This window comes from Podarcis melisellensis (genome assembly GCF_964234715.1).
Source record: "Podarcis melisellensis genome assembly, chromosome: 12".
Taxonomy (NCBI): Eukaryota; Metazoa; Chordata; class Lepidosauria; order Squamata; family Lacertidae; genus Podarcis; species Podarcis melisellensis.
Window position 1 is genome coordinate 41,148,045 of NC_138544.1, and position 23,357 is coordinate 41,171,401.

The 23,357-nt window shown below is 43.6% G+C and overlaps 1 protein-coding gene across 1 annotated transcript; it reads left to right on the plus strand.

The window, feature by feature from the left end:
- Positions 1-7,662: 7,662 nt before the first annotated feature.
- Positions 7,663-23,137, plus strand: MTPAP (mitochondrial poly(A) polymerase). The gene is made up of 9 exons (XM_081882448.1): positions 7,663-7,865; positions 9,468-9,640; positions 10,225-10,458; positions 12,169-12,393; positions 16,210-16,421; positions 18,041-18,267; positions 19,146-19,238; positions 19,330-19,403; positions 20,556-23,137. The coding sequence occupies exons 1-9, from the start codon at positions 7,694-7,696 to the stop codon at positions 20,892-20,894; spliced, it is 1,749 nt and encodes a 582-aa protein (XP_081738574.1). The 5' UTR covers positions 7,663-7,693; the 3' UTR covers positions 20,895-23,137.
- The last annotated feature ends 220 nt before the right edge of the window (positions 23,138-23,357 follow it).

Consider the following 23,357-nt stretch of genomic DNA (forward strand, 5'->3'; position numbering starts at 1 on the left):
AGGTCCATGGAAAAGCTTTATCACACAGCACATGGAGGAGGGATCAAGCTATCAAGGAGCTTAGCACCTGGCCATGTGGCCCTTGGCTCATCTCGAGAGCAGGGCGGAGATGGGTAAGTTGTAGTAGCTAATATTATTATTATTCATAGTGGTAGTAATAGTTTTCATTTATGAATCACTCCCGCGGGGGAAACCCCGAAGTGAATTGCAGCTAAATAAAAACATATATCGTACAGTTACATATATGAAAACTACTTCTAAAAATTACAAAAATAAAACATTTTTTAAAATATACATAGACTTTTTTTTTTTAATGGTGTGAACATTAAGCCAGGGATAGCACCTAAAGCCAAAATTGTGTACAGTTAAAAGACAACAGGTGCAATGGTGGGAGGGATTACCAAAGCCTTTCCGCCCCAGACTCCTGCCCTCTCTCCACCCCCTTTTTAATTTTTACATTTTTTTGTCACCAAAAAAAAAGCTGAATGTGCACAATTTAAATGCACATAGATTGCGGGCTTACTGTGTGTGTGAAGAAAGCATACACACACACACACACACACACACACACACATGTATATACTCCGGCCCTCCAGATGTTTTGGACTACAATTTCCATCATCCTTGACAACTGGTCCTGTTAGCTAGGGATGATGGGAATTGTAGTCCCAAAACATCTAGAGGACCGAGTTTGCCTATGCCTGAACTAGGATAAAGATTACTTAAGAAGGCTTGTTAAAAGTGGAAGGTCTTTAGTTGCTCCTTAAAGAGGCAGCAGAGAAGGAACTTATCTGATATACAATGGGAGGGAGAGTTCCAAAGAGAAGGTGCTACTACGCTAAAGGCTTGATCATGACATCATGCAGAACAGGCTTCCTGGTAGGAAGAGGTCTGCAGCATGCCCTCTCCTGCAGAGCCCAGCGACTGGTTGGAAATCTAGGGGATGGGACAATCCTTGGGGTCTCCTGGTCCCAAGTTGTATAGGGCTTTGTTCACCAGGACCAGCACCTCGAACCTTGTGGCTGTAGCTAATTGGCAGCCACTTGGCAGCCTTTTAGAAGTACTGTATACAAGCACCATATCATTGGCACCATTGCCACACAGGGATGGCGACCCTTGATTGGTCTGAGAGCTGCACTTGCCCTTGACCAGCCCTCCTGAGTCCACAAGCTGGCAGTGGATGTGGCCAATGGCCTCCGTACATACACACACCATGCATGGAACATCCGCACGCAACACACACAAGCCTTTTGCACGCTCCCCGCTCATGCTCTACTAGGGAAGGGCCATAGCTCAGGTGGTAGAGTATTTGGTTTGCATGCAGAAGGTCTCTGGCTCAATTCCCATCATCTCCAGGTAAGGTTGGCTAGAACCCCCCCCCCCCGAAATCCCAGAGAGTCTTTGCCAGTCAGTGCAAGCAATGCTGAACTGGATAGACCAATGGTCTTTGTAAAAGGCAGCTTCTTACGCTTCTCTTCAGGCGTCCAAACAGATGAGCAGGGAGGGGGCAATTTGCATCTTGGTGTGATGAAAGGATTTAAACCATGATGAGGATGAAATTAACTCCACCTCTGTTTCTTTTGCTCTACGTACTTAATTGCCACCAGAAAAAATTGGGCTGCAGGGCTGGCGGAGGGCACTGGATAGGGCACATGGCGGGCCAGATCAGACTAGTGGTTCTCTGTTCTAGAGCATCTGTGACTTTTGTCTGGAATCTCTCGGGTTTTTTCACTTCACAGTGGGATTTTGAGATGGACTCCATCATCATAGAATGACAGAATTGTAGAGTTGGAAAGAGACCACAAAGATCCTCTAGTCCAACCCCCTGGAATGCAGGAATCTTTTGCCCAATGTGGGGCTCAAACCCACGACCCTGAGATTCTCATGCTCTACTGACTGAGCTATTCCAGGTTTGCCAATGCATGTAAAGTACCGTATTTTTCCGTGTATAAGACTAGGTTTTCTCCCCTAAAAAACAATGTCAAAAATTAAGGAGTGTCTTATACACAGATACATCTCCCCCATTTTCTTAAATCTGAGTCCCCCAAAATAGGGAACATCTTATACATGGGGGCGTCTTATAGACGGAAAAATACAGTATTACCTAAAAGACAGATGCTTCAGCATTAGACACACACACACTGTATACAGTTAAAAGTGTGGGAGACATTGGTTTTAATTCCTGTGTGATAATCAGGTGACGCATCTGTCACTTGATTGCTTACCTAAATACCAGCGGCTGGACTCTGTGGGTGGGGTTGAATTACCCATCATAAAGACAAGCTCCGAGCTGACGGCTAATCCTGCAAAAGGAACGGCTCTGGGGTAACTCTGCAAACTGTTATAAGTGGCGGTGGGTGGAATAGTTGGTAGAATATGAGTTGTGTAATTGCACTTCATTGGACTTCCTTAACACCCTGGGATAGATTTGAAAGAAAAGCAGACTACAAATACAAGGAATAAATAAATAAGTGGAATATCTCATGCCTTTGTGTTTCACTGGAAGGTTTGGGAGCGCACGGGCTGTGCAGCATTTGACTATTCATGGCCTGTTTACAACAGGGGTGGGGAACCTCAGGCCTCGGAGACTCCTGGTCTCTGTATCTGGCCCTTGGCCCTCTCTCCAGGCCATGCCTCCTCCTCTCCCCTGGCCACACTGCAGCCTATGGACTACGGCGGAGATGGCGAAACTGACAGCAAAAGTAAGAGACCCCAAAGAAGAAATGCTTGTAGAAGAATGGAGACCCTTTTCAGATTATCTGAGAAAATATTACGGTCAAATAGAAATCGCAGGCAGGACTTGAAATATAAGCAAAGGAATGAGAACAAGGACTGTAATGTAGGATACATGTTTTAGAGAAATATTGCATTTATGGCATTCCTCAAATGGTTCTGCCTGGGCGGACTGTGTCTTTGGTCTTACAATGCCTCTTGCTTGCCTGAATGGAAGGTGTGAGTGTGTAAAAAACTAGCCTTCTGAACAAATGTGAAATTTATTTATTTCTGCACAGCCCACTTTTGTCTCTGGCTCTGCCCAACACTAGCATGTTGCCCAGGAGGCAATGTGGCCCCCAGTCTGAAAAAGATCCCACCCACCCCCCTGCCCTCAAATTATGTGATTTATCTTGACAAAGCAATGCCAAAACTCTCTGTAACTCCTATCCCAACCTCTAACTGGTTTGTAGATGTCCGGGAACTGCCATCGGCACAGAGGTAAGAAATAGAACAGCAGTTGTGTTACATGGAGCCTCCGAAAATCTTGCGAAGCAGTTCCTCTTCCAGGGAGGAGGAAAGCCCCACCTCCAGTGGGGAAAAGGTGCAAGGACCAGAGGATGCTAGTGAGAGCCTAAACGCGGCTCCTGAGCAAACCGGAGAGGAGGGAAGCATGCCCTTGCCATCACCCATCCTGCGCAGTAGTCTGCGGCGCAGAGAGGGGCGGAGACGGGTGGGGTTAACAAAACTTTTATGCTGGGGGAGGTACAAAAAAAGACCACTCCCGGATTCTGCTAGCGATTGAGCCAGACATGAGTTTTGGGGCTCTTCACTGTAAATAGTCTGCACCAAAATAAAGCCTGTAAAACACAGGCAGGAGTCCTGCCTGGTTACTTTTGATCAACTGCAACAGCACCTGACAGTAGATGTAAGGGGTGAATCAAATATTGAAATGAGCCGAGAATCAGTAACCCCACTGGCGTGATCATGGGTTCCTTAATCATCAGGGCTGCAACTGTGTTATCTCAGATGGGTGGGGTTCACTGTTCCATTGAGACACACTGCAGCCAGCAAATGACCCAAGACAGCAAATGGGTGTGGATGAAGCATGTCAGAATCAGCTGAGCAGCCCAAAAAAATGATCTAGCAACCTCTCTCGTTAGACTCATTAGAAGGGGCCACAAGTGGTGCAGCGTGTTCATCAGGGAACAATAGGGACAACAAAGAAGAGCCAAAATAGTTTAAGCTGATGTGCTTTCAGAACATAATGAAAGCTCTGTTGAATCAAAGGTCCATCTAGTCTGGCGTTCTGTTCCCACAATGGCCAGACAAGAGCACAACGCATCGTTCGAGTTGTATTATACTTCCTTACGGTAACTCTGGGAATGGTTTTCAAACTGGATGAATTAAACATGTTGCATGTATTGTTGGTGGGAGAATTTGAGATGGCATGTTGAGAAGACAGATAAAACTTCGCCCCTCCTGCCACTGACCACTTGAAAATTGCAGTGTGTCTTGGTGGACCACTTAATGATTTCCCTGCCTGTTGCAGCAACTGCAATTGGCTAATCTATATGCAGTATGATTTTTAGTTGTATTTTTACAGGCACACCAGGAACCACTGGCAAAAAGGGTGGCAAAACTAGTATTTTATTGTACTAGCCAAAGACCATGACAAAACTATACAGACACATATCAAAAGGAAATATATAAATATATATATAAATATATAAATATATAAAAAATATATAAAAACATAAAGGCTCTGCAGAAGCCATCAGAACTGTATATTGTAAGCGAGACTGTAAATGGGGTGCCTCTACAACTTCATACAACATATTTCTATTTAGACATCTGAATCTCCCTTACAGTTTACTGCAATTTTATCCAGTTCCTTCTTCCTGATCTTTTATTGCTGCCAGCGCAAAGAGGACCAAATTATAAGTGACTGAGGCATGAGAGTTGCTCAGCAGGCATTGAACCCTCAGTGCCCAGGAGAGACTGCTTTCCTGGACAAAAAAGGGATTTAGAAAGCATCTCTGGACCACTGGTGATCTGCAGAGCACAGTTTAGGAACCCTGTAATAAAGTTAATAGTGTCTACCACAGTCTTTAGGCCTTTCATGATTATTTCACGAAAGCACTTCTAATGATTCCTTCAGCCAGTCTTCAAGAACAAGTAATGTCCCCTGAAAAACAGGAAGGGTGGTCACCTAGATTTCTGGGTGTGGAAACTGAAAGCAGTCCTCCAGGCTCACGTGCACAGGTGTCATAATTGGCCACCCAGACAGTCCTGCTGTGGTGACTCCTGCCTGCTCAATGGGACCCATGCGCAGAAGACTCCTCCTTCTGGAAGCATCCAGATAATACGCGCGGCAAAGGAAGCTTTGGATGGACAGCAAAATCCCTCAGGGATCATTCATGAGACTAGTCAAGATCCAGTTATCTTTGGGATAACCATCGCTTTGATGAGGTAAAATAAAAGCCTGAGAAAACAGGCAGTGGTTAACATGATCACTTATACACCCTTAGAACACCTTAATTTACTTCAGTCAAATTGTGCACTGGGCACAAATCACTAGCTAGTGTTTTATTTCAGTTGGGGAAATTAGAGAATAGATGGAAGTAGAGGCAGACTGTCATTTCCCAAGCAATAGAGTGATAGGGAAGGGAGACCTGTGGCCCTCTGGGTGTTGCTGTGCTCCAGCTTCCATTATCCGTCACTCTTGGCCATGCTGCCTGGGGCTGATGGGAGATGGAGTCCAACAGCAGCTATGCAGGTTCCTCAGTCCTGCCCATTTTGTCTAAAGCATCCCCACAGGTGACGAATATGGGCTACAATTTAGGGATGAACAAATGTTGCTCCAGTTTACCTGTCCTTTGGCTCAAATCTAGCTGGGGCTGATGGAAGTTATAGTCCAAAACATTTCTAGGGCAGTGCATTGGCAGAGGCTGCTTGAGGAAACCTGTGCACAATACACGAGTTGCTCTGAAGAAAAGCACAGAAGAAGAGTCCTGCTGGATCCGGCCAATGGCTCATCTGGCACAGCACTCTATTCTCATCCTGGCCTGTGGAAAGCCAAGAGTATGACCTGAGTGCAATAACATTCTTGGTTTCCAGCAGCTGATACCGCTGGAAAAAATATGTTCCTCATAATGAATATATCTAAGTGTATATGTTACCTTTTCATTTAACAAGATGTCCTGTCCCCATTCTCTCTCTCTCCACATAGTGCTGAATATAAAAATGTAATTGACATAAATATTATTGATGCAACTGTGGGCAAAATTATTGCAAAGATTTCATGTTTTATTCTTTTCATTTGTATATTTCACAAATAATGTGTTCATCTTGTTGGATTAATAATAATATTGTTTAAGAGCACACACTTTACCCCTTATTCTTGAGGACTAGGAAATTGACCAGGGGCAGGTGAATGAGCCATAAGGGGACCACAGTTAAGGGACAAATAAATGGACGAATAGCAATGGTAGCAGCTTCATCTCTTCACCTCAGACAGCAAAAAAATCTAACAATGGCCCAAAGTCAGAAGGGGAAATTTAAGCAGGTGCAGCATGCCATCAAAGTGTAGGAGTCTGGAAAGGCACCCCTGTTCCCTGCAACTGTTGTCTTCTGTGGAATCCAGTTGCCCTTTGAAGTTGAACATTATAGAAACACACCTAGTCAATGACCTACTAAGGATGGGAACAGGACTGCAGCTTGGTAGTGGAACACATCCCCTGCAGTCAAGGGTCCTCAAATGCAATTCCAGGCATCTCTAAGCAAAGCTGGGGAAGGCCCCCGGTCTGAAATGTGCTGATGCCAAAAGGACCAGTGGTCTGATACATCAGGGGTGGCAAACTCTCAAGACACTGCGATCTACTTTCAGAATTAAAAACTGGCAGTGATTTATCCCCGTTTTTTAGGGATTTAGCTCAAAGTTCTTGAGCTTTTTTTAGGGAGGACAAAAGCCCCATGGGGCAGGGGTTAAAGGAAAAGCTTTGGGGTGAACCTCCGGTTTGGGGGGGCTTAAAGGCAAGGGACAAAGGGGTAAAGTCACTCACAAAAAGATCGCTATAGGGGAAAACAGCAACACAGAGAAAGCTCCATCTTTCCCTTCCAGAGATAAGACAACAATGGAGGGCGGGGTGAGGGGGGGGGTTAGGAGTCAGTTTTAACAACGCTAGGGAAAGAGAGCCAGGGATCGACCGCGATCTACCAAAACCTCGCGGGGATCTACCAGTAGATCACGATCAACCTGTTGGACATTCCGGTGATACCTCCTTATCAGGCAGCGTGTTATAGGTTTTTTTTTTTATTTTTATCACATTGCTTTTGTTTTTATCATATTGTTACTTTATAAAGTCCATTCCTACAAAATTCAATCTCATTTCTCAGTTTGGCTGCACGTGTCACTACAAATGGTGCTAAGTGGGCTCAGAATTGAGGATACGTTGCTATTGCTGATATTTCCAGGTGCCTTTTTTATTATTCATATGCAAAGATTTAAGCTCTGTCCTGATGTTTACTTGGACGTAAATTCTGCTTAGTTTAACAGGACTTACCATAATCCTAAATAGATTGGGTTCACTGTAGCACAGTTCAAACGCTCTATCAGCAACAACTTTGGTGACCCATCCTTAAATAAAGCCAGGATTACTAAAAATTATGGCGTTGGAGCCCTGATGGTGGCTGAGACCAGCATTCAGTTCGGGTCTTAGCACTGTTGTTAGGACAGCCAAACAAATTTATCGACAGGAGTCCTCCCCATTCAGAAGCACTCTATCCGAGAATCTATCGCTTCTTCTCGCGAACCCCGGAGATTTGCCCTCTCCGCGCTCCCGTCGTAGGGAAAAGAACGTTCGCAGCGCGCACGCGCAGGCAAGCCGAGGAATAATGACCCTCGCGTCGCCCCGTCAGGTGCCGCCTGCGTCGTGCGCGCGCGTGCGCAGTGCGGGCCCTTCCCGCGCTTCTTTCAGGAATGGCGGCCCCCATGGGGCGAGTGCCTCTTTGGCTCCAATGCCGGGGTCTGTGCTTCCTCCGTCGCGCCGAGGCCAGGCTGAGGGTCGCCGGGAACCGGTTCAGCTCCACGGAAGCTGCGGCAGCTACGCGGAGCGAGCCGCAGGGCCCCGGCAGCGAGGAAGCGGCGGCAGGTAAAAGTGGTTTCGATTTCTCGGGAGGCCCCTTCCCGCCCGGCCTCGCGTCCCTCCTTCTCTCTCGATGTCTGCCTGCTGCTTGGGAACTTGAGGGGAGAGGCTGAGGGACCCTCGAGGGGGTGAGCAGCGAGGCGAAGGGACGCGCTGGTGGCAGCCGACTTAAGATGGCTTTGAAGAGGGACGAGTGATAAAGCTACCAGTGGCTATACTCTTGAAAGCAGTACAGTGGTACCTCGGGTTAAGTACTTAATTCGTTGCGGAGGTCCGTTCTTAACCCGAAACTGTTCTTAACCTGAAGCACCACTTTAGCTAATGGGGCCTCCTGCTGCTGCCGCACCGCCGGAGCCCGATTTCTGTTCTCATCCTGAAGCAAAGTTCTTAACCTGAAGCACTATTTCTGGGTTAGCAGAGTCTGTAACCGGAAGCGTATGTAACCCGAGGTACCACTGTATCGCCTCCAGGGCACCTGTTGATAGTGTTTTAATATTGCATCCATACAGGGCCGACCCACCCATGAGGCAACTGCCTCAGGCGGTAGGATCCAACCGGGCAGCAGATCCCAATGTCAAGCTTTCTTTGTCCCGCCACCACCACTGCCTTGTTCCTGATGTAGATCTTCCCTTGCCTGTTCTTCCCTGGTAGGGATGGAGTTGCCCTTTTCGGGTCCGCTTCAGTTGAACCTATACTGGTGTGGCCAGCTGAGTTGTGTAGCACCAGCAGAGTAGTCCAGCAAAGTTTCACAATCTTCGTCTTTTCCTGTCGTAGGCCTTTCTAGAATTGACAGTGAAGAAAACACATTGCCCACGCGGTTCAGTATAAAGTGTTTTATTGACTGAAGACAATTCAAATACACTACACACACGCACATGCTTCATAAGTTGTATTAATGCATCATAAACTGTACTGCTTACAGGAACTTGGTCTTAGAGGTTAAAGTGAAGAAATTCAAATACACAGAAAGATTCAAGTTTGAAGAGAGATCCAGCACCACCACAAATAGCAATTCACCACCACCACCACCCACATTGCTGCTGAATGCAGCCATGGCGTTAGACCTGTCAGTGTGCCTGCACAGATTCTTTGGAGAAAGTGGGTATGGATGAGTCATGCCAAAGGCCTATGGTTTTGAGCTGTTTCAAGATGCCCACCACAGCTGGCATCCTAACCATGAATAGATTTCAGGTGTTGAGGAAGGGCACCTTGAGAAACAGACCAAGCTGTTGGTGCAATTTTGCGCATATTCCCAAATTACACAAACACCTGTGAATACTAATGTTACTGCAGTCATGTCTCCCTATAGGCATCTGGTTCACCACTATGGAAAGCAGGGTGCGGGCCTTTGGTCTGATCTAGCAGGATTCCTCTTATGTTCTTATACCTGGTGCCTGGGTCTGTTTTCAGTTGAGCACAGTGTGCTTTCACACACACAAACTTTTATGTAGCAAAACAAAAATGCACACAAACTTTTATGTAGGGGTTTTGGGGGGGGGGTTGTCATGTAGTACGTACCTTTTTGCTTTTAAAAATGAAGTACATGTACTGATATCAGGCTGTAAAACTCTGCTCATATAATCTGTTTCCACCTCCATTTCCATCCAGATACTGAAATTAGCGCCAGAAAGAAGACATTCAGTAAGATCTTAGCAGAAAGACGAGAGCAGGCACAAAGAACCGTGTTAATTAACTGCCCATCCAAAATCAATGAGAAAAAACTACTCAAATACTTGTCATCTCATGGAAACATTAAGAATCACTTCTTCTATGAAAGTTACGTAAGTATTTTCAGCATTAGCAACTGAATTTGTGTGATTCAAATAGAAAGACCCAAGAGCAGATGGACTTGCGATAACTCATCTGTATCCTTTACAGAAGTGGATAGCATGGAAATTAGTGTTTGGCAGATTTTAAAATACTTGCATACAAAGGTCTCCCAAGGCAACTTACAAAATACAGTTAGTTTCATATACATAGGAGGAACATTTAGCTTTACAGTGGAACCTTCGTTCTCAAATGGCTTATGGTAGTTGACGAACACATCGGCTCCCGAACACCAAAAACCTGGAAGTAAAGTGTTCCGGTTTTTGAACATTTTTCAGAAGCCGAACATCTGATGCAGTTTCGCTTGAGTGCAGGAAGCTCCTTCAGCCAATCAGAAGCCACACCTTGGTTTTCGAATGTTTCGGGAGTCAAACGGACTTCCAGAACGAATTAAGTTTGAGAACCAAGGTACCACTGTAGTCTTAACATGTTTAAAAAAATGAAAAATCATTCTAATGCGCAGCCTATGTTTACAGATAAAATCTGTTATGTATCATACTACATAAATGTTACTATTTATTCTTTTCTATTACTTCAGGGGATGTATGCAGTAGTAGAATTTTCTGAGACCGACAGTATAGCTTCACTGCAGGATGCTACTGGTTCTGTACAGTTGGTGGATGAGTGTCCTGTTCCATTTAAATCCAGAATTTTTACAATAACATTGAAAAACCCACCAAGCCAAGCTTCCAATCAGACTCCAGTTTACCGTCATAAACAGGCAACTATTCAAGTTGGAGAGCTGCTGACGAACCTATGTAATGCTGACAGTGTAAGTTCATGTTTGCAATTTCTCTTATAAGAAATAAAGCAGCTTTTATAATTGTGTTGAATATGAAAGTGAAAAGCTGAATCAGAAACGCTGATCAGAAAGAGGGTGAATGGTTTTTAATGCATGTAGTAAATAGTTCCGTTAATATTTTTGGAAAAATCGGTGCAATACTTGTTAATACAATAGAACTGTTACCAATGGAATAAATATCAATTTGTGATTTTTCTCCAGATCTTTTAAATAGAACAGAGAATGGTCATGCTTACTGATAATGAAGTAGCTCTTGCATTTTCAATACTAAGAAGCTGAAAGCAAAATAAAGAACTTCAATGAAGGATTAGATAGTTCATGTTGGTAGTAGCTACTAATTAATCTGGATCATGAAAAACTAAATTTATAAACAGTGCTTCCATTCATGCTTCTGAGAGAGGCAGCAATAATAAATTGTATAATATCAAAATGAATTTTCATGTAAAGAAACTTAACTTTTTCAGAAATCTTGATTCCAGGAATAGGAATCATTAGTGAACTCTCTTTGCATCAAGTTGCCTGGCATGAAATCACCAGCACAGTACAGAGATTTTTAGAGAACACAATCAGTTAACTGAGCCTCACCATTGGCTCGCATAAACATCCTAGGACCCACCCAACATTCTTTGTGGTTAAACATTGCAGGAGAAGCCTTGTAGCATTGAGTAATTTTGTTGTTTGAATCGAACCTTGTGCGCCATTACAGATCATCAAGTTGCAAATTCCTGATAGAATTCTGATGAACTTCCATGCCTCCGGAACCCAATAACTTGCACTCATGTATGTTCTCAGTACATTTAGTGACAAAGTTCATCCTTTGTCTTCAAAGTCGATGCATTTATTCTGGGTGCAAAGCTATATAGTGTTAACTTATGTCTGTTACAGTGGCTGTGTTTGCACTTTGTAGTAAGCCATAGTTACTGACTTACTGTGACCAAGCAGATTGCTTCTGCTTCACTCCTCCCCAATAGTTTAGCTTTCCAAACATGGTTTGTTGGAAGTGAAACAAACCACGACCCCTGGTTTGGATGTGATGCTAAGCCAAGGATCATGACTTGCTGCTCCCACTCACTAGTTGAGAGGAACAAAGCAGGAACAGTTAGCACATTCACAGTAAACCGCCAATTATAATTTAATGACATGTGAACAGGGTGACTTTACATATTTGCTAAATGTATCACTTGGTACACTCGGATAACAGTAGATGTTAGAACTTGAGACATTCTGATGATTAATATTAGGATGAAAATGTCAGTAGGTTGTGGTGGCTTACAAATTCCATCCCTTTTAATCTTCAATAGTGCACAGTAATTTAGCAAGCACCAAATAGCAGGAACAATTAAGCCAGTAGGACTACCAAAAGGGGATGTTTTAAGCCAAGTATGTAAGAATTGCTGTATATAGAAGTTACTTGTGTCTTTTCTGAATCTGTTGATCTTCCATTGAACCAGTATCTATTGTGTTCAGTGCAGAGAGAAATGATGTTTAAAGGACTTGTATTTAAATAATCTTTACGGATGGATTTGGAAAGAAAGAATGCTGAGTTTACCCTCTGCTTGCTTTATGTTGTAAAGTTGTACCTTGCAGACAATGCAGCTGTTTCTCAACTCTCAAAGGTCACCCAAGTGCCTCACATAACGTGAGACTGAGTTCCCTCTCTCCCTTTTTTTGTCGTTGCAGGTGAGCGACCAGTTGTACATGCTCGTAGAGAAGTATCAGCTAACAGAAGAAAACACTAAGCTCCGATTTTTTACCTGCTCTTTAATTCAAGACATTGCAAGTGCTTATTTTCCAGACTGCATTGTGAAGCCCTTTGGCTCTTCTGTGAACAGCTTTGGTAAACTGGGATGTGACTTAGACATGTTTTTGGATCTGGATGCGATCCGAAAAAATGCTACCCAAAGGGTAAGGTCTTTCTCTAACAGCATCCTCCATTGGTTTGTAGTTTGATTAGAATGTGGAATGACTGTTTTGCAATCATGACCATTTTTATTAATTTTAATTATAAAATTTGTTTTAATTGCCATGATGCAAATCAAAGTTGGCGACATCTGCAGCTTTTTTGGTTTGTTTTTGTCATTTTGCACAGCTGTTACTGAGCTTCCTGAATGCCGTGCATTCATCTTAAGCTGCTTTTTGTGCATCCACGTCTCCCAGTCTTTAAGTATATATACTTACTAGTTTATTCATACAACTGAGCAACAGGTTAGTTCTAAGCTGGAAAAAGCCTACCCTTGCGTGTGTACGTTATGGCTTCATTTGCCGTACTCCATTCAAATGGAGGATCAAATATTTGTAGGCCTAATCCTTTCTCAAACATAAGCTTATAATTTATACATAGCTCCTTGGAGAGCATCTATTGACATTATCTTCAATTCAGCCACCAGAAGAATTGCATTGCAGTTGATGTATGAATTAATGTTACAGCTTCAACCCAAATTTCCAGCCTGTAACTAAAGGCTTTTTCTTCAAGTACGAAACAATATCATTGCATTGTCTGGTTACCGTGTGTGTGTGTGTACGTGTACTTCCCCTCCCTGCTAACCCTACTTCCTGGAATTCCCTGACACTGAAATTTGGAGATCCTACAAATTACTCATATTCAAGAGTGCTGTGTACATAGATGGTACTATAAAGACTAATTACCACCATCTTCAAGTGCATGGACCTCCTAGCAGCCATTAGAGCATCACCAGTACCTTATCCAGTCATTGTGGACAAACGGAAGAGTCCTGCTTATGCTGCAAGTGGTAAAGAAGGCACTGAATTCCAGAGCCTAAAGTCAAGGGTGGGAAACCAGTGGCTCTCTGGATGTTTATGGAGCCCAGTGCTCATTATCACCAACCAGTAGTGATGTGGGGTGAGAATATTTTGCGGAGAATATTCTCTGATAGAAAATTCTCCGGAGAATATTCTTCACAAACTGTAAATTCTAATGTAAGAACCAGTTTTACAACCCACATTTTAAAAACCTAGTAAATAATAAATGAACCTGAGATTTTAATTATTCCTTTTACTTTAAAAGCTACATTTCATACATACACAACATAATTAGAATTCAATGTTGATGGTAAATATACGGTTAGAGGCAGGCTTAGTGATTAACGTGAGTCATTCCCGTTGAATTTTCAATTTCAAGTTTCGTGCAAAAAATGAAAGAATGTGAACCCCCTGCATTGTCACATTGAATAAAAGTATCTGTACAGTTTTTGGTTGCCATCGGAACAAGTTTACCCATGAATAAACATGTATATTAACTAATTATATCATTTTCAATGCATTAAAATGAATATTCTCCTATTTTAAATGAAAATTCTCTAATATTCTTGTTAATCAAGAATATTCTCCAAAAGATTGTTTTTGAGAATTTAACATAACTACCAACTAATGGAGTCAAAGGTCAGGGATGATGGATTCAGGGAGTCCAGCAGCATGTGAAGGGCTACCGCTTCCCCACCCTGCCCTAAACTTTTGACAGCGTTTAGTGCTTTTATCAGCGTCACCCACAAAACAGTCTGCTCTCATGCATCTTTGCTTTCTGCAATGAAACTAGGACTTGGCTGCATTTTCTGTGTGCTGCATTGCAGCTGGTGGCCATGTTAACATGCTCCTGGACAATGAATACGCAGGCACAGGAAGGGTTAAACACAATGTCCACACGGGGATAAGCAAACTAAGCAGGTTTGTTCTAGGCAGCTGCAAAGCCGTGTACATTTCCTCTATGCAATTAGCCAATCTTATCTCAAACAGCAGCATATGCAAACTGTAGTAATGCGGTTCACGGTTCCATTTTTCTCATGACAGTATAATAAAATGCTGCCCCTCAGCACAAAGGAGTCCCAGATATACCACTTCCTCCTTTTGCGTAATTTTGCCAGAGTGTATTGGCCAACACTGCCTTGTTTTGCTCATGTAAACAGAGGCTGTGTGCTTAAAAACCATTTCCCCGTCACATGTGGGAAAGCCCTGACTTTCTCCAGGTTGGTTTTTCTCTCTACTGAGAGAACTGGCTCAGTTTCAGTCTTTGCCTTGAGGCAGCTTTTCTTGTCATGGATATGGATGGTGCATGTGTTTCTAATATCAGAGCATTTCTTTAACAGCATTGCTTTTATATAAAAAAAGTTAAATCTATTCCTCTGAAAGGTCCATTAGAGCTGGACATGATTCAGACTGGCTGGGCTCCAAGGGGTTGCATGCGGCATGTCTCTGTCCTTTCTCCTGCTGCAGCCTCCATATGCCCCTCTCCCTCCCAAGCTGAAGCAGCATCTAGAGCAAGCCAGGACAAGCTAGTGGAAACCAGGTAGAAGTGGGGCTCTTTGGATCCTGGACATTTAATTTTAGGGATATAACTGCTCTTCCCTGCTTCATATAACACCAGTGCTCCGAGATATGCATTGGTCGCTGATTTGCTACCAAGCCAAGTTCCAGGTGTTACTATTAGTATAAAAGTAAAGGGACCCCTGACCATTAGGTCCAGTCGTGTCCGACTCTGGGGTTGCGGCGCTCATCTCGCTTTATTGGCTGAGGAAGCCGACGTACAGCTTCCGGGTCATGTGGCCAGCATGACTAAGCTGCTTCTGGCAAACCAGAGCAGCGCACAGAAACGCCGTTTACCTTCCCACCAGAGCGGTACCTATTTATCTACTTTCACTTTGACGTGCTTTCGAACTGCTTGGTGGGCAGGAGCAGGGACCGAGCAACAGGAGCTCACCCCGTTGCAGGGATTCGAACCGCCAACCTTCTGATCGGCAAGTCCTAGGCTCTGTGGTTTAACCCACAGCGCCACCTGTGTCCCTACTGTATACTATTATACTAGATTTGTATACTATTAGTATACAAATTAGTATATTTTGTATACAAAGCCCTTAACAACTTGGGGACAGTTTGCTTGCAAGATATGCCCACTCAGCAGCTTTGATTGGCAGAACTGGCACTGTTACAGATGCCATGTAATACCCACTCCACATTTGTAAGGACTCGATCTTTTAGTGTGATGGCACCTACACTTTAGAACTCCCTGCCTATTGATATCAGCCAGGCACCTTCACTGTAGTCTTTGCTAAAAACATGTTGTTTAGACAGGCCTACCAAGATATCTAGAATGCCACTTTTGTTTTTAGATTATTGCTGGTTTTAAGTTTTTGAATGTTTTCATTGTTTTTACTAATAATTGTACAGTCATAACTTGGTTCACAAATGGAATCCATTCCGGAAGTCCGTTCGACTTCCAAAAACGTTTGAAATCCAAGGCGCGGCTTTCAATCGGCTGCAGGAGCTTCCTGCACTCAATCAGAAGCCATGGAAGCCGCATTGGACATTCGGCTTCCCAAAAATGTTCGCAAACTGGAACACTCACTTCCGGGTTTGCGGCATTCGTGAGGCAAAACATTTGAGTCGCAAGGCATTCGAGAACCAAGGTATGACTGTATTGTTTATTCCTTTTTTGTAAACCAATTTGAAGTTGTTGTTTTTTTATAATCAAGCAGTATAAAAATTATGTTAAATAAATAACCCACATCTTTTGAGTTCTAGGTATGTAACAATAATATTTTGCTCATTCGGGGGGGGGGAGACTAAAAAGAGGCAAGTCGGTAGAAGATGCAGGTGACAATCCTAATTTTCAAGTGCTCATCATCTTATACAAATTTCTGAAGAGGACGCTGTGTCAGGGGGCTTGCCTTTGTTTTGAAAGTTTGACTTATTCTGTCTCTTTTGTGTTAGAAAACAGGTCCCTTCAACATAGATTATCTAATGAAGAGAGTACCTTCTGAACGAATAGCAACGCAGAGGACCCTTTATGTGATTGGTGAATTTATTGATAACTTTGGCCCTGGGTGTGTCGGTGTCCAAAAAATACTTAATGCTCGCTGTCCATTGGTACGATTTTCTCATCAGCCTTCAGGATTTCAGTGTGACTTGACAGCTAATAATAGGTAAGCATTTTCAAATGTACATCCTACCGTCCAGGAAACTCAGGGCAAGGGCAGCCAGAAATACCCAGTAAGCTTAGTGATGTCTTTCCAGCCTGGTACTGCATCCATTGCACCAGAGAAAGGGAACCAGGTAATCTCCAGTTGGTGAGCTCTTAACTCCCATCAACCCCAGCCAGTTCAGCTGATGGTCAGGGATCATGGGAGTTGTAGTTTATCAACAGCTGGAAGGGTGCAGGTTCCCCACCCATACACTATACAGTATACCACACCATATTCGGTTTAGATATGGGTGCATAAGTGGCTATAGAGTGGCAATGTATATCAGCAGGAAAACGCAGATTTGGATCTGCTAGCATCAATATAATCTCTCCCCCCCCCCTTTATTCCTCACCCCACTCCAGCAATGGAGACAGATTGTTTTGACCAAGCAAGGCCGGATTATCAGACAGGCCAGCAAAGCCCTGGCCTCTGTCCATTGTAATGTGGCATTGGTGCAGCCTGCAAATTTCTCCCTAAAAAATTGTAGGTAAAAGGGTCCTTCTTAACCTCATAATTAGGTGCTGGTTTTGACAATGATGGCAGCACTAAAGGGGTGGGGAAGGTCTGTGGGGAAAGTCTTGGTCCACCAAGACTAACAGCAGTTTCCAAGTGGTCTGCTGAGAGAAACCACTTGAGAACCGCTGGAAAAAGTATACAGATGGGCATTAGTGTTGAGATATTAAAGAAAACTTTGTTTTTTCACTTGATGACCAGTAGGGGGAGCAGGCCTCTTGGTAATAACATTTCTGGCACAGTTTCTTTTTTCCCCCTTTGAGCGTTTTTTCCTTTCCTTTCTTAATTCCGTGTATAGGGGAAATACCAATTGTATGAATACTTTACAGTTGCCTTAATAATAAACCACAGGAGACACCTGTGTTGATGTTTTATTGACCAGATTAGCATTTGTGAACTTTGCCATGTTGAGTTCTCTGTGCCAGACAAAAGCTATTGTTTTGCCCTCTGCAAAGAAAGATCACAGTGCTTCTTTGTTACCACTCGTGTCTGACCCTGTCTGCCAGTCCTCCCTGAAGCCTCCTGATACCGTTTCAGATGGCCTTAGTTGCTTCCCTCTTTACCCTTCTGAGTGACAGCCCTATTCTTATGAGGAGAAATAGTGGGCGAAATCTAATTAAGTTCTACTCAAAGTTGAAATTAATAACCCTGCGTTAGCCATGAACATTAATTTCTCTGAGTATGTCTAGCATTGGATACAACCTAGTATCTCTTAATGGGTCCACTTCTGGGTTGCAGAGCAGATATACTAATAAGCGCAATGCCCTCTGCCTTTCTAAAGTTTGCATCTCTCCTGATAAGCCATCTCAGAGAACATCATACATTGAGAATTGTGATTCTGTGTTGATTTGACTCTTCAGCAATAAACCAGCAAAGGTTTATGCAAGCCTTACAGTTGTAGATCCTTTGTCTCCTGTGAAACAGTCTGTTGCCATTTCTTTAAAAAGGATGCATGCTCCCAGTTTTCTTGTTCGCAGGGGCTCTCCTTAGACTCTCGTGTGTTGCACTTATAAGTTGTTGACATTCTATATTGTCCCTTTGACCCTCTTCCATTCCTTTTCTAACAGAATTGCCCTGAAAAGCTCTGAGCTCCTGTATATCTACGGCAGCCTCGACCCGCGTGTGAGAGCTCTGGTGTTCAGTGTGCGATGCTGGGCACGGGTCCAAGCCATAACCAGCAGCATTCCTGGCCCCTGGATTACTAATTTCTCACTCACGATGATGGTCTTGTTTTTTCTGCAAAGAAGAAAGCCCCCCATCATTCCAACTTTGGATCAGCTGAAGGAGCTAGCTGGTAAGTGGGAGGATTTGATGAACATGTGCAGGTGGAATAATAATTATCAGATCTTTCCCCTGCCCTTCCTCCGGAAGGGACCCAGAGCAGATACAACAAAGCAGAAAAGACAGTGCACTTAAAAAAATAATCAAAATGCAAAACCAGATATCCTCACAGCTAAGTTTCACAGTTCCCAGCACTAGCTGCAGTTCCCAGACAGTCTTCAAGGGCAGCTCCAGATGAAGCACACTGCAGTAGTCCAGAAGGGAAGGTCATTGGAATGAATGACTGAGGCCAGGTTATCCCAGTCCATGAATGGCCAGAGCTAGGCATAAGCACTTGTAACCACAGAAGCTGCTTGGCAGTCCAGTTACAGATTTAAATCGAGATTCCAGACTATGCACCTGTTCCTTCAGGGAGAGTATAACCCCTCCCAGAACATCACAGTGGTTGCAATTTGTTTTTTTGTTGATAAAGCAATGGAAGGAGGGTAAAAGTTTTTACCTGTTAAGCATTGCAAATTGGAGCAGTTGCTTGGATTTTGCACCACTTTCTACCTCTGTCTTTCCAAAAGGAGAGGCCACTGTTAGGAGCAATGAGGACCCTGCTTACTCATTCAGGCATTCAAGGGGTAGTTTGTGTATTTGTTGCTGTTTCAGTTGTATTGACTTTTTTATATGCCGTATCTCATCCTGGGACCTTCCAGTGAAGGGTGAGTAAGAGATATAAATAATCATTGTCTTTTGTCTGTGCCTGAATTGTTTTAATGCTGAAGTGCTTGAACGGTTGTTTTTATAATTTGTCACACACTAATTTCTATGTGATTCACTTCATCCCTTATCAAATTCTATAGTGTCCATATGTGATAGTTCAAAAGTGTTTCTTTTTTGTTTCAGATGCAGAAGATAAGCACGTGATTGAAGGTCATGACTGTACCTTCGTTAGTGACTTGAACAAAATTAAGCCCACAGAAAACACAGAAACTCTAGGTAAGAAGGCCCCCTTGTAAATCTTTTCACCAGTCAGAGCTGAACTTGGGTCTCTTCTTTCCTTACTGTGCTTTTCCCCCTTTTTTTCTAGATGTACTACTGAGCGACTTCTTTGAATACTTTGGAAATTTTCATTTTAACAAGTATTCACTAAATATCAGGAAGGTAAAAGTATTTAACTTTCACACCCTTGCAGGGTTTATTGCCAGTCTTTACGTTAATGTATGAAAATGTCTTAATATTGGAGACGGGGTAGGGGGAGCAAAATTGATATTAGTAATTGTTCCTGCTTTGCTGTGTTGCTATGACTGTATTGTGCAGCCAGGATGGGTTGGCATTCAATTCAGAAACCTCCAAATGTATTATTTGGGTGAGAGAGGGGCTGTTTGCTGAATGGATGTGGGTGGCTTGTGACATTTTTTGAGCAGCGATATTGGGAGAACATTTTAATACCTTGCTAGTTCCCTGCTATGTTGGATCTAAATGGGCCTTGCTGGCCATAGCCTTAGGACAAAGCATCTAAGGCCACCCCTCGTTTTTTGATTTTTTTGCTGGTGCACAGACTCCTTGGGCTTATTCACAGATGGGGGCAAAAACTTGAATCTTTTCTCCTCTTGTCAGTTATTGTGAGTGAAAGAAATATGCAAATATGAATTTTGCTGTGTTTGAGTATGTGGCAATTGCTGCCTTTCCGCTCTTGAACTTTCCCTCTGAACCCAGTTCATTGTCTCTGCCACAATCCTGGCTTGCCCATTGAAATGCTTCTCTAAGGACACAGCATATTGCCTGTGTTCTGTAGTACAGGGGTAGGCAAAGTCAGGATTGTTGGTGTCTTTTGCTAGAGCTGCAAACCAGAGCCTGGCAGAAAAGATATTCTGTTAATATTGTAGAACAGGGTGCCTCTGAGCATATTTTATGCCTAGATATCTCCCCACACCACACCCCCCCAGGACTAGAACTGAACTGAGCACTCAGACCTTTCACACACGAATCCATTTCTGGTTAGCTTACTTCATTTCAGCAGTCTGCTATAAGCAAGAAAAGCCATTACATTTCTGGGAGTTGGAAACTCTTGCTCATCTACTGCAACTTACCAGAGATCCACCAGTAGATCCCGATCTCCCTTCTGCATAACTTTGCATAGAAACACCTGCTTTTCTTTTGAAAGACCCAGTAAATGGGTGGCGGTGGTAGCAGTTTTGGACTTTGCATGGGTTTCTGCTTATTTACGCTTGCCTCGGGGCAGTCAGTAATACAGGGTGCACATGTTAAATGATTTTTCTTTCACCACTGCCCCCTTTTTCTCCAAATATACAGGGGAAAGAGCAAAACAAGCCAGAAGCGTCTGCTCTTCACATACAGAACCCCTTTGAACAAAACCTTAATATCAGCAAGAACGTAAATGCAACACAGCTTGAAAGATTTGTCAGTTTGGCCAGAGAGAGCGCCTGGCTTTTGCAGCAGACGGGGAAGGGTCCGTCCAGCAGCAACCAGCGCTGGGGACTGGCAGCCCTTCTCCTAACATCAGCAGGAAATAATGCCAGCAAGGGTACGAGAAGGAAGAGGGGACCAGCCAGCGAACGGATCAAGGGCTTGTTGGAATCCTTGAAGCTTAGCGCTGAGAATGGGAAGAGGCCTTTTAGTACGCGGGCATAGTAGTTTCTGCAGCATCAACGATGATTGATGGCTCCGTATCTCTTGAGCATCCTGGTTTCTGCATGGAATGAAAAGGTAGTCGTAGCAGCGCAGCCTTCAGGTCTTCTGCAACTGGGGAGGTTGATATGCTGAATCTCCTCTTGCTCTACTTGACTGTGCTGCTCTTTTGGTTGAGAAATATTCAATTTTTTATGAATTAAGTTTATACTCAGTAGCGATCGGAAAGGCGCGAACAAAGGATCTGAGAATCTGGGCCTTGGAAATATTATTTGTTAAATAAGAGAGGGGGGGAAATGTACAGCAAACCTCTTCCTTCTGGGAACAGCTTGCACCTGCCAAGCACACTGATGCACAGCAAACCATTGTAGCCAAAGTACCTATATCCCGTTTTTGTAACCACACCCATAAACGATGCAAGGTGAAATAAAGTGAGCAAGGCAGAGTGGTACTGCTGTCGTGGAAGTCTTCAGTGCTGAACAAGAAATGTGTTTGTGAGCTTCAGTATGAGAACAAATACTGCAGATGATGCCTTTGTAGAAGCTGCCTTTGTGCACCCAAAACAAAAAACAGCGCTTTAAGTTTTTAAACACAATATTACCATTACCTTACTGTCATGTTGTCTCTGTATTTGAAATCTTCGTTTAATTTTAATACTTGAAAGGTTTGGGAAGTTGAAATCCAGGAGGACTGCAGCCTGTGTTGTTGATACTGCCTGGAACTTGTATTAACCTGCATTGAAAGCTCTGAATCGAGCTGTCACGGACCTTCCTGTGAATTTGCAGTTATTTTTTGTTGGTGTGATCTAAGGACTCATTACATGTGCAGGAGCCCAAAGCACAGCACACATAGCTCCTGCAAATTTAACAGCTTTCCCATTGAGCTCCATGTTGCAGGGTGGCACAGATCCAAGTACGCATCCCTGAATTAATTTGTGCTGTGCCTTTTGTGTACATGTGTGATTACGCGCACAAACCTCTTCCTTTTTTTGCTGGGGGGTGTTGCTTAATATTTTTGTAGGTGGCTGCTGTGCTTAACAACTCGCTCCATCTCCCCTCTGTTTCAGCATTGTCCTTATTTCTGACTCTCCTCTCAAAATCACTCCGTTCCTTTCACTTTGGAGACCTGTCACTTTGACTGCTCTTCTTCCTGCTGGAATGGCATTCTTTTCAGCCTGAAATAAATGGATGGTGACTGGCCTTCCAGACTCTGGTAGGCAGCTCCTCTAATGAATAATGGGGAACCATTAATATGAAATAATATTACCCCTTTTTCTATTTTTAAAAAGGCCAATTTTTCCTTTGACTATTTAACAGGCTTCTAAGGCTGCAGTGTGAAACTAAACGGCACATGATAAAAATGAATCAAGAGTGAAATGTTTAGCCTACTGTCTTCATCCTCTTAGTTTCTGTGTTAGTTATCCTGCTTGTTTTCCAAATCTTTGCATTGCTATCAAAGTGCCATAGGGTGGTCTCCCCCCCCCAATGGATGTGGATGGCTTCTGAAGCGCCTGAAATCAAGGGGGAGGAATGAGGTTGGGCCAGTCCACTGTTTGTCACGGAGTAGGCGAGGAGCCTGGCTGGCTGGAGACCAGCATCCTGTTTCTGACAGTGGACAGCCAAATTCTTCTGGGTATCTCACAGGAGGGCACAAAGGCTGCAGTCTTCCCCTGCTTCCGAGCAGCAGCAGAGCAGATTTATGGAGTGTGGGGTCCAATTCCATTTTAAAGCCATCTACAAGGCTGCGGGCACGTAACCTTCCATTCTGGGTGGAGCTGTGATTTCTTTGGCCTCCCCTGAATCTAGGAGCATAGGGACCTACCTGCCTTACATTGAGCCAGACCATGGTTCCAGCCAGCTCAGGACTGTCTACACTGACTGGCAGCGTTTTCAGGTAGGTTTCTCTCCCAGCCCTACCTGGAGATACCTGGGGGTTAAACCTGGGACCTTCAGCATGCAAAGCAGATGCTCTAACACTTGAGCTGCAGCCTTTCCTGCTGCCAGTCTGTTTCATTGGACAGCCTTGAGTTCAGGAGAAAAATAATACACTCACACCAGGTATAATTGTATAATCCTTTATCATGTGATCCCTGCATTGCAGCGGGTCAGGCTAGATGGGCTCTAAGGGTCCTTTCCAACTCTGCAATTCTGTGGTCATGTACTCTGTCCATTTTTAGAAAATAATGATAATAAATTAAAACTGAGTGGCCTTTCTCTGTAGGAAAGGTGCTCCAATCTCTTGATTAATTTAGTTGTCTTTTTCTGTACTTCCATTATCCCTACAATGTCCTCCTTGGGATGGGGGCAATCGGAACTGTGCACAGCATTCCAAACACAACTGGCAACCTGGTTTTTATATACACACATTATTGTATTGTGGTGTTTCAATCCTGTTGTATTGTTTTTGTTTTAACTACTTATCTGTGGTTTTATCTTGTATTTTTATCTTGTGAACCACACAGATCTT

Coding starts and splice junctions, on each gene's coding strand:
- MTPAP (XM_081882448.1), top strand. CDS start 7,694: ATGGCGGCCCCCATGGGGCGAGTGCCTCTTTGGCTCCAATGCCGGGGT. Junction 9,641..10,224: donor ACTTCTTCTATGAAAGTTAC/GTAAGTATTTTC, acceptor CTATTACTTCAG/GGGATGTATGCAGTAGTAGA. Junction 19,239..19,329: donor AGAAAACACAGAAACTCTAG/GTAAGAAGGCCC, acceptor CTTTTTTTCTAG/ATGTACTACTGAGCGACTTC.